This window comes from Petromyzon marinus, chromosome 8 (genome assembly GCF_048934315.1).
Source record: "Petromyzon marinus isolate PM22_M1 ecotype Great Lakes invasive population chromosome 8, UKy_Petmar_22M1.pri1.0, whole genome shotgun sequence".
Classification (NCBI taxonomy): domain Eukaryota; kingdom Metazoa; phylum Chordata; class Hyperoartia; order Petromyzontiformes; family Petromyzontidae; genus Petromyzon; species Petromyzon marinus.
The window spans coordinates 14805051-14821189 of NC_133674.1; the positions used below are offsets into that span (position 1 = coordinate 14805051).

At 41.9% G+C, this 16139-nt stretch overlaps 1 protein-coding gene across 4 annotated transcripts in view; it reads right to left on the reverse strand.

Moving 5' to 3' along the window:
• Positions 1-261: 261 nt before the first annotated feature.
• LOC103091780 (phosphoinositide 3-kinase adapter protein 1) overlaps positions 262-16139 on the reverse strand; it is a 199600-nt gene continuing 183722 nt past the window's right edge. For 3 of the 4 annotated variants that reach the window (XM_032949831.2, XM_032949833.2, XM_076065679.1), the window contains 3 exons: positions 12170-12276; positions 8542-8786; positions 262-4177 (listed from right to left, as the gene is read on the reverse strand). In XM_032949831.2, the coding sequence (XP_032805722.2) occupies positions 4075-4177; positions 8542-8786; positions 12170-12276 (455 nt within the window). In that variant the 3' untranslated portion in view covers positions 262-4074. The remainder of the gene's footprint in view (positions 4178-8541; positions 8787-12169; positions 12277-16139) is intronic. The other variant, XM_032949832.2, reaches the window with a different exon arrangement.

A 16139-nucleotide genomic window follows, 5' to 3' on the forward strand; every position in this document is an offset into this window, starting at 1 on the left:
TGGTCACTCGTGACTACACACACCGTAAAGTCATCGCATGGTGTATAGTGTAGAGGAATATTAATTTTGTTCAAGTCTCAGCCATATAGTATGCCAGAATGCTCGGCCGTCTCTATTAAATTGTGCCTTATTCAGCAACTGTACCCTTAGCTAAATTAATTGTTCTTAATTGCTTTAGGCCTAAGCAGTGCCATTTAAATTACCAACAGTCACATGAGGCCATGCTTGTTTACACAAAGCAAATACACTTTCAGAGAGCAGTTTGTTTGCAATATATTTTTTATTAGAGATAAAATAAAATTACCAAAATATCCACTGTTTCTTATACAAATAACATTCAATGCACGTTTACACTTAACATTGGTACATTAAAACAAAATATTTATCCGGGTGCAGGAAGATTAAGGTGACAATTTGTTAATGATCCTCCATAAATGAGAATAGGTTTTCCCCTTTTTTCTGGCAACAAAACAGGTGTTAAGATATTCTTAGTTTTTTCGGTAAAGTCACGTTGAAGAGAAACAACTAAATAATAAAATATATATGAAAAACAAATATATATTTTATTATTTTGTTGTTTCTCTTCAACGTGACTTTACCGAAAAAACTAAGAATATGAATTACTGCAGTCACGAAAGCTTTAAATCAAAATTTAGGTGTTAAGATGTTAAAATACCAAACTTAAACCGTTTTACAAGGAATCATGTCTGCATTAACCACAATACTTGTGGTCAGAACGCAAACAAAAAACATCCTCTGATAATATATGCATTGTCCTTGAAACCGATTGGTCCACACCAGAGACAGCTTCCTTTCGATCCTAGTCTCAATTTCAAAGAAAATCCATATATTATCAGAGGATGTTTTTTATTTGCATTCTGACCACAAGTATTGTCGTTAATGCAGACATGATTCCTTGTAAATGGTTTCAGTTTGGTGTTTTAACATCTTAACACCTATTAATAAAATATATATAAAACAATAAAAAATTCTCACGACGTTTCGACCATAACTCAAACGGTCGTCTTCAGGTGTGTTGGTTCGCATACATTTATTTTTAAACGGCGCATTTATTTATTTATAAAAAAACGTTAGCGCCACGCGCAGCGATTTGGCAGTTTACCCAGGACTAGTCCATCTATATTCTGAAAAGAGGAGGGGGGAGACGAAATTTTTTATAATGTATGCTGTCTGAAAGCCACTGTAAGCGTGAACAATCAATTAAGAACTGAAATGGTTTATCAAATCTTTCCAATGATTGCTAAGATAGAATCCATCTTCTCGGTTGAAATTGTCTCTGTGCTTGTATATGTGGATAGCCTCATGAACGAATCTCTCATGGAAGCCAGATGGCTTACAAAGAACCTCTGTCTTGGAAAAGTCAATGGCATGTGAGCCTACTGAATTAGAACAATGATCTGCTACGGCCGAGGTGTTGGTCCTACCGTGTTTAAGGTCTGCTTTGTGTTCACGAATGTGGCTTTCAGACAGCATACATTATAAAAAATTTCGTCTCCCCCCTCCTCTTTTCAGAATATAGATGGACTAGTCCTGGGTAAACTGCCAAATCGCTGCGCGTGGCGCTAACGTTTGTTTATAAATAAATAAATGCGCCGTTTAAAAATAAATTTATGCGAACCAACACACCTGAAGACGACCGTTTGAGTTATGGTCGAAACGTCGTGAGATTTTTTTTGTTATATATATTTTATTATTTTGTTGTTTCTCTTCAACGTGACTTTACCGAAAAAACTAAGAATATGAATTACTGCAGTCAAGCTTTAAATCAAAATTAAATCTTAACACCTTTCGATTTAAAGCTTTCGTGACTGCAGGGATTCATATTCTTGGTTCTTTCGATAAAGTCACGTAGAAGGGAAACAATAATAATTAATTGCTCACGCTTACGGTGGCTTTCAGACCGCATCCATCATTTTCGTCTCCCCCCTCCTCTTTTCCGAACATAGATGGACTCGTCCATCTGAACAAACTGTCAAATCGCTCTCCATGGTGCGAACGTTAAAAAAACCGCCACTTTTTTCAAATTTTCTTGCTGTGGTTTTCACACCTGATAATGATTGCTTGTGTTGCAGTCGAAACGTCTTGAGAATTTTATTGTTTTATATTTTTATTATTTTATTGCTTCCCTTCTACGTGACTTTACCGAAAGAACCAAGAATATCTTAACACCTGTTTTGTTGCCAGAAAAAAAGGGGAAAACCTCTTCTCATATTTTGGTACTGGCAAAGGAGGCCCCATGATCCTCCATAAATCTTGAGAGAGAAAAAATTACACACCCCATTGTAAGGCCGCAAACAATATGTTTCATGCCCCATAAAAAGTGGGCCCAATAGGTGTTGCCCTACAGATTTATTCATCTCCATATACATCAATAGCCACGCAACTCTCGGGGGGCGGGGGGGACGTTTAAAATGTTTAAGCCATTGTGTGTCCAACCCTGGGCACCGGAGGCAGCCATTGTGCCCCATTGCTAACTCTACACTGGGAAACTGTGACCTGTTTTTTGTGTTGCGACAAACCAGCTGCGAAATCTCCCCACCCCACCGACAGCCGAGGAATGGAGCTGCTGCAACAGCGAAGCTGCATCTTGTACAAAAGGTTTACACATTGAGGGTGCATTTTTATTACATCCAGCATTCATTGTGTTGCCGAGGAATGTGGAGAATGGCATGCTCAGTAAAACACATCTAGCTGTATATCCCTCATAGCTAGTGTTTAGTCATATCCCACCATCTCCGGCATTGTGGCCGTTATTTTTAAGATTAAATCTTAATTTATGTTTGTGCATAGTACTGTGTCGTTTGTTGGACCTAAATAACATAGTTCAACATTATGATTATTATTATTAGATCTGACCAATTACATATTGGAAAAGGGCATAGTTGTTGAAGGAAAGTGTAAAATTCCTCAGTGCAACATGGACAGCAAAAAGCGCCATGTCCGATTACAGACGCTGAAAGGGGTAAAGTGTAAGGTGCAGCCTTTGAGCTGCTGGCTCACGCCACAGATAGCAAAATAACCTCATCGGTGACTGCCTGCGCTGTGATAACCAAGCTAGCTCACATGTTGTTGAGTCATATTAACCCAACTTTCATAATCCAGCACAGTGGCTGCATGTCTGCATGGAAGTGAGTTTTATTGCCATGACGCACAGCCCAGAGAAATCTGGAATGGTCAGATAAAGACATGCGTACATGCAGATGATTTAAAGAAAAACACAAACATAAAAAAACACTGGGACCTCGCAATTGGCGAGTGACCATTACGCTGACACAGAGGCATGCGTCTGCATGTCAGCAGCACCACGGTTATTGCTACAATTGCTCACCTTTTGGCAAAACTTTGCAAAGATGATTGTCTCATTTATATTATAGTATGCATGCCCTCGTGAATTATATAAGTGTGTAGAACATGTCAGACTTTTTGCAAGGGCAGTTTTACAGATAAGCAAAACCTAAGGTTTGGGGGAACTGTACAGTGATAATAAAGGGCTCTAATTTGGCACAAAAAGGATTTTATATATATATAAATCATTGTGAACGAGTTTTAAGAATACCTCCCATTTAAAAATCTAATGCGAACATCGTGATATCTTTTTTTTTTAGAAGAATAGGGTAGAAAACCCTCCAACCAAAAGCGAGGCTGAAGTGGATCGATCTTAAAATGTTGAAAATGGGAGGCTTGTGTGCACTTGTATTCCGTGAATGTATTTCCGGGTTATTAGCTCTCCAGAGGAGTCTATTTGTATTGACTTTTCGGCTCAGCCTCCGTGCGTGCACACGGGCGGGCCCCGTGTGTCCGTGTGAGCTCGCGTGCGCGCACATTACATAAACGCAACCTTGGCGTGTGATATATCACATGCAATCAAAATAGGTGTGCAACGCTTTTATCGATTTGTTTTCACATTTAAATAAGCACGACAGTGAAAATTGCATGTTATTATCATCACAGTTTTGCAATTACACCACAGCACAAAATAAAAATAACCCTTCAAGTTGCATTCGGTCCCATGTGGGAGAAGGCCCCATTGGTATGCCTGACTGTACCTCCCGCTCATTGCCTGGGTGATTGTGGGCTCTTCCCCCGCGGTAACAGGGGGGGTGGTGTCCCTCTGGGCTGGGCACTCGCTGCTGCTGCTGCTGGTGCCTCTTGGCCCCTGAAAGGAAGGGAACTTGTATAAACAAACAAGCAGGCGATCACACAGCATGGAAATGACTGCAGTGGACGGTAGTAACTCATCGGCAAAGAACGTGTTTTATTCAAGACTGCATTGGAAAGACATTCGCTTATTACAGAGGCCAATATTTTGCGCACTGCACTGACTGCGGTTTGTCAATCGGCAGGTCGCGTGTGGTGGCGTAGAGGGTGGGTACAACCATCTCTTCCAAGATGTCTGGCCAGCGTGGAAGAGTAGGCCAAATACCCTCTAGCGGGGCTCTCTAGAGTTCCCTCTAGTGGAGGGCCTTCCGCCAGCATCGGCATGAGCAAGCAATCGCAGGGCCGAACCTTTACTTACCACAACAATATCAAATCACGTACTCTGTATATACAAGTACTCTGTTCGATATACTGTAACCGAGTAAACACATCCACCGTGTGCGTGTTATACATTTGGATATGACTAATTATATTCTAGGGTGGAGTGTTGGCGCAGTGATTTACGTATTGCGCTATGAACCTGTCAAAATTAGTTCAATAACTGGCCACAGCTAACACCAGTGGTGACTGATATATTCAACAGAGCTGGGCAACCCCTTGACCAACCCACGCTGACGCTCATGGCGAAGTATGCCTAAACAATCGGCAATATCAAAATGCATGGGGAGGCTTACATCCAGCAGTAGATTGATAAACGGCCGTACAACTCGTGCAGAAGAAGGGCAATGTATGCATGTACACGTTCAGGCATTGCATAATGTGCACAGGCAGCCGATGAAATATGCACTTTCAAGCGCTACACAATCTGCACAGACATCCTGTGTACTAATGTCCGAAAGAACATCAGGAAAATTACGTTTCTACTGCGGATGTCTTTTATCTGCAGTACGGCACAGTAAACACAACATGCACTGCACGGGTCTCTTGGGGTGTGCCTTGATTATAAATTGCACTGCCCGTGGCTGCTCTGGTATTTCACCGGGTCCTCGAGGACAGCCACAAAAAAACAAGATTTTTCATCTTGAGTGTTATTCCTGGTAAGATATTCCGATGATAAAAATAATAAGAACACATTACTTTCAAAAAGGGAGATCGCTTACGTGCTGTGACAAAAAAAAACGGATTCCTTAATATAAATCGGCGACGTGCACTGTCGTGAACTCATTTCGCAGCGTATTTCTTTAAGACAGGCTCGAGCAAAATTCCATCAAGTGGGGTTTCTACAACACACCCTCCCTCTTCAATACATTCCAATGGGCGCTTTCTCCAAAGAGATTGAGACTCCCAGCCACCCTTAACGCCCCCCCCCCTGCCACCCTTGACAACACAATCTTTGCCTCTCACTCCCAAGGCCCTCTCACTCCCTCTCTCGAAACCCCCAATCTCAATCCCCTCGATGATATATGCTTAGTTTTAAACTCATTAATTCTGACGAACACAAGTTGCTGGCATCAAGCGAGGCTCGGAATTCCAGATGTAGGAGTGACCTATTGCGCCGCCACCCAACCCACTCTCATATGAACACGTTTATTGTAAAGCTTGTTTACCACTTCATTTCATCCGGTGAGGCCGGCTCGCACTGCCCATTGTGATTCATCACGTCGATTGACGCTAGGTTATTATTATTATGAACTTTACAAATGCCAATAAAATAGGATCGTCCAATTCACAATCGCTAAATTGCATTACGTGATTATATTAGCTGGCATTAATATAAAAAAAAACAGTTATCAATGGATTTATTATCATGATACAATTACACTATGACACAGATGTCACTCTCTTTTTTTTTTTCGTCTGGGCAAACACTCGAGTCACCCAGACATTTAAAGGGTAGGCAGGGTCAAGCCCATTTGAGACCTAACGGAACTTGAGATCAACAAAATAAATGCTGTCCACTAGAGGGAGTTCTAGAGAGCCACTCTGAAGGACAGTTTGGCATACCTTTCCACGCTGGTCAGACGTGCTGGACGGGGTGGGAGTATCCATCTTTTACCCCAACACACATGACCCGCCGATCGTCTTAACTATGGTGCGCCCGTTTAACACGGCGCCTTTCTCGACCAAAATCATCCGTAACACGCCGGTGTGCTGTTCTAGTAACGAATTGGCATGTTTTGTTTACGTGACAAACATGGCTAATTGGCTGTGTCGGGTGGTGGCAGGCTTAACGACGCATACTTACGCAATCTAACACAATAACCTCTATGATAGATATGGTGTACCCACTTATATGGCTGGTTTATACTGCTAATTGTATACCAAATGCAATTTTCAGCAATTTTTTCTCAGTCTTTTGTGAGTCTTGTGTCTGTATGAATTGATGTGATGTACCTGTAGTTAAGAAAATTAAATACTAGCTAGCTGACCACATTCACCATTTAGGATACATGTTAAATTAATTATAATTAATTACTTCTAAGTTGATTAGAGGACAGATTAACGTAACAATAATGCTTCAAGTAGTCAGGACTGGATTCTTAAAATCGACATAGTTTAAATTGAAATGCAACATCTATTATCTGTACAAACTGTGAGAAGAAATTATTATATTCTTAGTTTTTTCGGTAAAGTCACGTTGAAGAGAAACAACAAAATATATATAAAACAATAAAAAATTCTCACGACGTTTCGACCATAACTCAAACGGTCATCATCAGGTGTGTCGGTTTGCATAAATTTATTTTGAAAACGGCATATTTATTTATTTATATAAAAATAACGTTTGCGTCACGCGCAACGATTGGCTGTTTGCCAGGACTAGTCCATCTATTTTTTAAAAAGAGGAGGGGGGAGACGAAATTTGTTTTTATGTATGCTGTCTGAAAGCCACTGTAAGCGTGAACAATCAATCAAGAACTGAAATGATTTATCAAATCTTTCCAATGATTGCTAAGATAGAATCCATCTTCTCGGTTGAAATTGTCTCTGTGTTTGTATATGTGGATAGCCTCATGAACGAATCTCTCATGGAAGCCAGATGGCTTACAAAGAACCTCCGTCTTGGAAAAGTCAATGGCATGTGAGCCTACTGAATTAGAACAATGATCTGCTACGGCCGAGGTGTTGGTCCTACCGTGTTTAAGGTCTGCTTTATGTTCACGAATGCGGTCCGAGATATGGCGTTTGGTTTCTCCAATGTAACTACTACCACAGAGGCAACTTAGTTTGTAGACACCAGGGTATTGTATGTCCGGAATCACATCTTTTACAGACGGAACCAGATCACGGATTTTATGTAATGTGTTGAAACGGACCTGGATCTTGTGTTTATTCAAGATTTTGGAGATCTTTTTTGTGATCCCAGCAATGTAGGGTAAAGTGATGGTTTTGAAAGGCTCCTCAAGAGGGTTCTTCTTCATGGTTTGAGTGATAGCTTTGCGGATTGTATAGTCGGAGTAACCATTAGCCCTAAGAGCTTGGTGTACGTGCTTGAGTTCACTGCTTATGTGTTCCTGGTCGGATATGCATTGGGCTCTATGATACAGAGTCTTGATGAGAGAATTCTTCTGTGATGGATGGTGGTGGGAATCCGGTTTCAGATAAGCATCCGTATGGGTAGCTTTCCTGTAGACAGAGTGGCTCATTGAACCATCAGGTCTCTTTTTAATTAGGACATCCAAAAAAGGTATCTTGCCATCTATTTCGACTTCCATGGTAAATCTGATGGCTGGGTGTATGGAATTGATGTGGTCGAAGAATTGGTCTAGAGCAGGCCGGCCATGTGGCCAGATGACAAAAGTGTCATCCACGTACCTCTTCCATAAGGTTGGGCGCAGAGTGGCAGTCTGGATGGCGTCAGTCTCAAATTTCTCCATGAAAATGTTAGCTATAACTGGAGAAAGGGGGGAGCCCATTGGGGTGCCCTCAGTTTGTTTGTAGAAAGTTCCATTCCAAGTGAAGTATGTATTGGTTAAACAGTGTCTCACCAGGGGGGGTACCTCAGTGTTTAGTCCTTGATGAACCAAGTCTTCAATGATTGCAATGGTGTCAGGTACAGGAACCTTGGTGAATAAGGAAACTACATCAAAACTGACAAGCAGGTCGTCTGGGGACAGGGAAATACCCTTGATTGTTGATACCAGGTGACTTTGATAAACAGCTGTAAGCTAACATTTATACAGACGTGAGATGTGCTCCTGCATCTGCACAGGTGAATGTTGCCTGGTTGGGAGTGTGTGCCCAGGTGACATCTACCTGGCTGGGAGCGTGTGCACAGGTGATGTCCACCTGGCTGGGAGTGTGTGCCCAGGTGACATCTACCTGGCTGGGAGCATGTGCCCAGGTGACATCTACCTGGCTGGGAGCGTGTGCGCAGGTGATGTCTACCTGGTTGGAAGAGCGTGCGCAGGTGACACTTACTTGGCTGGGAGGGTGTGCGGAGGCCTGGGTGTGACAGGAGGGGCTTTATGCTGTATCTGCAGAGGTTGTAGTGTCATCGAGCCGGAGTGTGGACGCGGATAGCTGGGTGCGGTCGCAGTTGGGGATGTGGAGCTCATTCTTTTAGAACCCACAGGTAGAGGAGGAACATATTTCTTTCCCAACATTGGTGGCTCCGAGGTCCTCCGCTTTTCCTTCATAGTGTGCGGCATATCGCCCTCACCATCCTGAACAAACACGAGCAGCAGATTTAGGCCCCACCGGGCCTCAACGCGCCCACCAACCACTCCACGACCTCAGGGATACAATACGATGCAGCGGTTTTGCCTCTCACACAATTTCACTTAAAGGTCAAAAGGTAAACTAAACTCAACTTTTTACTTTACCAGGTAAGGCCCAATGAGCTATATAGCTCTTTTTCAGAAGCAACCTGGCCACAAGTGATAACTCAACAAAGTAGCTTATCATGTGGACATTTATAGCAGCCAAATACTCTAAACGCACGTTTCCAAATGTGGAGGGGGAAAACCGGAGGACTCTCGGAGAAAAATCAATGCGACCACTGGGAGAACACGCAAACTCCAGATGTCGGGATCGATCCCACGACCTCCTGCACACCAGGCGAGGTAGTTAACATCTCGCCACCACGGCGTTAAAGGTGCAGCCCTGCAATTATTTTCTCACGGCACTGCTGCAAAAGGTCCTCCAATACAGGGAGCTCTGGAGAACCACTCGAGTGGGTGTTTTTGGCCAACTCTTCACTGCTGGCGAGACATTTTGTGAAGAGGTGGGAGTAGCCACGTTTTACCCGACCACAAGCGACTAACTGTGGGGAACCCATTTATACCACTGGGTGGACAGAGGCAGCGGGATTTAAGAAACTTGCACCAATGTTTCAACCTGCCACACCCAGAGATCGAATCGAACCAAACCGATGACCTCTGGATTGCAAGTCCAGTGTGCCAACCAATACACAACGGAAGCAACCCCTAGAAAGGGTTATTTAACAATATAAGGGCTACCGAATCAAACAACAGAATCTGTTCACAATAGACAAAGGTGAAATGGAAATACAACCCAAAATGGACTTAATGTATGCAATACAAATCTACACAAAAAAACGATAAATTCTTCATACACAGAAAACGTATTTTTTTTCTTCTTCTTTGGTTCTTTCGGTAAAGTCACGTAGAATGAGAATAAAATAATAAATTGATAAAATAAAATAACACAATAAAATTCTCACGACGTTTCGGCCACAACACAAGTGGCCTTCATCAGGTGAAGGGACGAGACTGTCTGGAGGCTTGTGTTGTGGCCGAAACGTCGTGAGAATTTTATTGTGTTATTTTATTTTATCAATTTATTATTTTATTCTCATTCTACGTGACTTTACCGAAAGAACCAAAGAAGATGAATCCTTGCAGTCACGAAAGCTTTAAATCAAAACGTATTTTTTTGTTACGTAGTGCATCATTGGAATAAGCAACTGTTTTCTTCAACACTCAATGCAGGCGACTCACTTATTGCAATATTAATTTAATTTTCTAAGCTAAATAGATTTTTGCACATCTACATCAGAAAGCATCTGTACAGAGCATTCGACATTTGGATAACCAGGACCAGCAAGCTCTTGAGTGACCAGTGTGCTCAGCCCAGATTGGTTTCTGTATTCACCAGTCTCCCTCTCTCTCTCTCTCAAAAAGGTAGATGTAGTATTTATACTTTTGCTCTTTTCTCCTAATTACATTTCAAGTGAACCTTTCCATTTGGAACTCTTTGAGTGTGCGGTGCATCACCCTGTCTCAGACAATGGCCAACCGATGAGCATGGTTGGCTTCGTAGGGTGTGAAAGAGGTTCAAAATACATTCCTTCCTCACATGTTCCAGAGTGTTCATTACAAATATAACTATTTTTTTCTTAAATTCCAGGCCGAAATACATCCAATTATATTCTTGGTTCTTTCAGTAAAGTCACGTAGAAGGGAACCAATAAAATAATAAAAATATAAAACAGTAAAATTCTCACGACGTTTCGACTGCAACACAGGCAATCATCATCAGGTGGTTTTCACACCTGATGATGATTGCTTGTGTCGCAGAATTTTCTTGTTTTATATTTTTATTATTTTATTGTTTCACTTCCACGTGACTTTACCGAAAGAACCAAGAATGTGAATCCCTGTAGTCACGAAAGCTTTAAATCAAAATACATCAAATTACTTTAAAAAAAAACGTATCTAATGCGTTGGTGTGTTTTTTTTTGTGTGCAGTAACTGGGCTAAGTTCGACTTGAGAACCCAGCTGAAGGCATGAGTGGCTGAAAAACCAGAATTCAAACTCAAAGGTGCTGGCTCAAAACTGTGAACTTCCCAGTTCACCGGCGACGAAAACAAAACACACAATAAATTGGAACTGCACAATAGTCTCGGCAACTCCACCTCTCGTTCAAAGTTACACGGATGTATTCATACTCATGTATTTCAAAGCATAGGTGGCCGCATCATTAGGTCTATTAAACATCGTAACGGTATCAGCGGATTCAACACCCGTAAGTTGCGGAGACCTAGTCTGACACTGGACTAACAGCTGTCATGCAATACTCTGGAATGTATGATTAGGGTACCATATTGTAGAGCCTACATTGTTTTCTTACTGTCATTGATCATCTGCATACTGCGTATTTCTCTCTCTCTCTCATTTTCTTGATCTAAATGTATTTAATTCTCTCTTCTACTCTCTCTCTCTCTGCATCATTATCCTCTGGGGTCTTTTTATTTGAGAAGGTATGCTTTTAAAAGTTGCCATCACAGCTTCCGTACACGTGTACAACAACACGTATGAATGCAAAACTGTCTTCCATGAATACAGTAACCAAACAGGTAACACTGACCCACAGGTGAGTTCAGTTAAACTACCAGCGATTGCAATGTTAGGCACGTTGAATGCAGATTCGAGTGTGTCATCATGGTGAATGGAGATTCGAGTGTGTCATCATGCATCATGGTGAATGGAGACACTAAGTGATGTCGGTAGCAGTAGCAAAAAGAATTCAAAATATTTATCAATAACACTGTGGCCTTAAAATAAAATATGTAATTGGCACCATTTTAGGCAATGGCTCTTCTTCGTAGCACAAGAAGGACCACTGCTCGAAATGTAGCCGATTACAAACTTTTTTCTTTAAGGCCACAGTGTTTTTGGCAAGTGTGTTGAGTCTTTTTGTTAATTGTGTTTGTGTATCACTGACAACACAGCAGCATCGCCAAATCATTTGTTTAGCAGCAGCGCTGGGGAAAGCAACATTTCAAAACACCGCAATGCTTACCACAGCAACTGTGTAATTGTGCTCTCTGCAGACACAATTTAAATTGTGGTCCTGGACGGTTACGTGAGGAATCAATCTAATTGGTGAAAGTACTGTCAATCAATTGAAACCCAGAGCCTTTTTTTTACGACTGCTGTTGTGAAATGTTTTCTCGTATTAAAACGGCAAAGTTGGTCAGTTGCTCTCTTCAATGGCACCTGCTGTGATTGTTCATAAATCGACTCTTACCCAACAAGACAACACAGCTAACCACGGTGTGCGCTCAGTGCTCTGTCCCCTTACTCCCTCGGAGGCTTGGGAAGTGAGAATGTCAGTCACCTCGATGTCTGCCTCTGCTCCGCTGCTCAGGCTCTGCAAACTGCGAGTGCTTGAGCGGCTGCTGACGGAGCCTGTGGACACAGGGCAACACAACACACACGCGCGCGCGCGCGCTTTAGGACTCCACCTTGGGAGAAAATAACACTCAGTGCTAGGAATCGTGAGAATTGTCTATCTCCATCAAACGCTGTAAAGACAATAGGGCACCAAGTACTTTGAGGCGGTAAATGCATTCTTAGATTGGCAAACAAGACGAATCAATTCCCTTACCTCGGCTTGTGCCGAGATCCTAATCATATCGTGACTCGATTACTGAAACTCTGATCTATGGGGCCAACCCCAAATCCATCTTATCCAAATCTCAAATTATTCAAAATTGATGCTGCTCACCTGCATCCAAAAATGAGACCTACATCATCCCAATACTTAAGTCCCTCCACTGGCTCTCAATCAACTTCAACATCATATCCACACCGTGTCAAAATATTCTCCATCGACTTGCCCCGGCCTCTCATCTCACTCTACTCCACGCATTCTCAATTTCCGCAATTAAGGCATTCTGCCAAAAGCCCCCCGGCCAATCTTAACTTTGAGCAGATGGTGGCTCATTATTCTCTGCTGCCCCATACTCGGAAACCCCCTTCCCCAGTCGTTGTTGACTCCCTGGAGCTTGTTCAAGCCCAAGCTCAAAATCTTCTTTTTTATCTACCTACAGTGAAGGAAAAAAAGTATTTGATCCCCTGCTGATTTTGTACGTTTGCCCACTGACAAAGAAATGATCAGTCTATAATTTTAATGGTAGGTTTATTTGAACAGTGAGAGACAGAATAACAACAACAAAATCCAGAAAAACGCATGTCAAAAATGTTATAAATTGATTTGCATTTTAATGAGGGAAATACGTATTTGACCCCCTCTCAATCAGAAAGATTTCTAGCTCCCAGGTGTCTTTTATACAGGTAACGAGCTGAGATTAGGAGCACACTCTTAAAGGGAGTGCTCCTAATCTCAGCTTGTTACCTGTATAAAAGACACCTGTCCACAGAAGCAATCAATCAATCAGATTCCAAACTCTCCACCATGGCCAACACCAAAGAGCTCTCCAAGGATGTCAGGGACAAGATTGTAGACCTACACAAGGCTGGAATGGGCTACAAGACCATTGCCAAGCAGCTTGGTGAGAAGGTGACAACAGTTGGTGCGATTATTCGCAAATGGAAGAAACACAAAAGAACTGTCAATCTCCCTCGGTCTGGGGCTGCATGCAAGATCTCACCTCGTGGAGTTGCAATGATCATGAGAACGGTGAGGAATCAGCCCAGAACTACACGGGAGGATCTTGTCAATGATCTCAAGGCAGCTGGGACCATAGTCACCAACAAAACAATTGGTAACACACTACGCCGTGAAGGACTGAAATCCTGCAGTGCCCGCAAGGTCCCCCTGCTCAAGAAAGCACATATACATGCCCGTCTGAAGTTTGCCAATGAACATCTGAATGATTCAGAGGACAACTGGGTGAAAGTGTTGTGGTCAGATGAGACCAAAATGGAGCTCTTTGGCATCAACTCAACTCGCCGTGTTTGGAGGAGGAGGAGGAATGCTGCCTATGACCCCAAGAACACCATCCCCACCGTCAAACATGGAGGTGGAAGCATTATGCTTTGTGGGTGTTTTTATGCTAAGGGGACAGGACAACTTCACCGCATCAAAAGGACGATGGACGGGGCCATGTACCGTCAAGTCTTGGGTGAGAACCTCCTTCCCTCAGCCAAGGGCATTGAAAATGGGTCGTGGATGGGTATTACAGCATGACAATGACCCAAAACACACGGCCAAGGCAACAAAGGAGTGGCTCAAGAAGAAGCACATTAAGGTCCTGGAGTGGCAAAGCCAGTCTCCAGATCTTAATCCCATAGAAAATCTGTGGAGGGAGCTGAAGGTTCGAGTTGCCAAACGTCAGCCTCGAAGCCTTAATGACTTGGAGAAGATCTGCAAAGAGGAGTGGGACAAAATCCCTCCTGAGATGTGTGCAAACCTGGTGGCCAACTACAAGAAACGTCTGTCCTCTGTGATTGCCAACAAGGGTTTTGCCACCAAGTACTAAGTCATGTTTTGCAGAGGGGTCAAATACTTATTTCATTAAAATGCAAATCAATTTATAATATTTTTGACATGCGTTTTTCTGGATTTTGTTGTTGTTATTCTGTCTCTCACTGTTCAAATAAACCTACCATTAAAATTATAGACTGATCATTTCTTTGTCAGTGGGCAAACGTACAAAATCAGCAGGGGATCAAATACTTTTTTCCCTCACTGTATGTCTGACTGCCTCCCTGTAATAAAAAAGAAGTATTCCCATTATATATGTCCAGAGTCTTGAAATGGAGTTGCATTGTATAAATCAACATTATAGTAATTGTACAACAGTGGGTGCGTAGCTACTGACATCCTCAGATGCCAGGCCCACGTGTGTTTTAATATTGCATATACTTATTTTCAATGACACATCACTGGAAATGTTTTATGTACATTTCATGTCTTATTTTAGAAAACATACGAGATACAAATACGTGTGTTAAGGTGTGTCTGATTATTAAGCGTCCTCATTTTGTAAAATAATGCTTAGTGTTATCGTGGAGGGTGGCTGAGTGGCAACAAGTACTGTATAGTGTGCTTACCTCTTAAGTCAAAAGCATTGAATTTAAAGCTCTCATTTAATCACCATTGTGTGAGACCATCCTTGGTGAGGATGGTCTCACACAATGGTGCACAAGCATAATCTATTGAATCCCCACATGGCATTGCCAAATTTTTATGGAAAATCCACTCGTAATTACTCAATGCCCTCAACAGTTGAAGGGGTACAGGCAGCCTCGTCAAATTCCCCTCCGCAGCTCAATACAGAGATTATATAGGGAAACGCTGCGGTGACCCCTCAGTGCAATGATGCAATTCAAAGCAGTGCTGGATTTCTGTGCCAGAGAATATTAAGCGCCGGGTAAACCCAACCGTGTGCCATAAATACAAGGCTCTCTCTCTATGGTTACTGGCCACACCTTTATGCATGTGAAATAAAAGTCCCTAGAGCCAACACAGGTGTTAAGCAATGCACCGTGGATAGTTCTATTTTGGTAACAGTTATTTAGTATTGAGCCTGCAGTTGGGCTCAGCAAGTGCCCAGAGCCCCATTAACAGCGTGCACTGTAGTCTATGAGACACTCACTAAGCGCAGTGGGGTACTGAACCATTCGGATGCCTTCTGAGCTTGTGATGTTTGTGATTAATTGGATACAAAGTAATTCTGCAGCGGGATGATAGGAAGTTGCAATGCACATTTCACAACCTCACAATATTGGAAAATTATTTCTTATTTTTTTATACGTTCGTGTATTTATTAATGCAATTGGGTCTCATTATTTTTTTTATTTCACTTTGCAATAATTGACAGCAACAGTCATAAAAAAAACTAAAATTAGATAATATTCTGCTTTGTATATAAACCTTATCAATGTAATGAATTGAAACACGAACAATATAAGTAACAACACTCATCTTTTTTAATAAAATAAATTAAAATTTATATATATCGTATACATATATAAACCCATGAGTTTATGAACATATTGTCACGTGAAGTTATATTAAAATGTGCCTTTAAAATTCAGTTCCTGGTTCTCAATATATTTTCGTTTTCTAATTATAAAGATACATCACTGGTAAACAGGATAAATGATGGACACATTGGGTTAATTCAGGACTGAAAACTCTCTGAAGAAACCCTCTGTAAACACTATCTAGTTTGTTGTAAAGAGCTCCTGGTTATTCAGGTCACATGTTTCAGACGACATTTTCAACAGACCACCATTTTACCTTCACCAAATGTTTGCTCAATTTTGCAATAATTATCTTGCTAATTGAAAATTATCTGTAC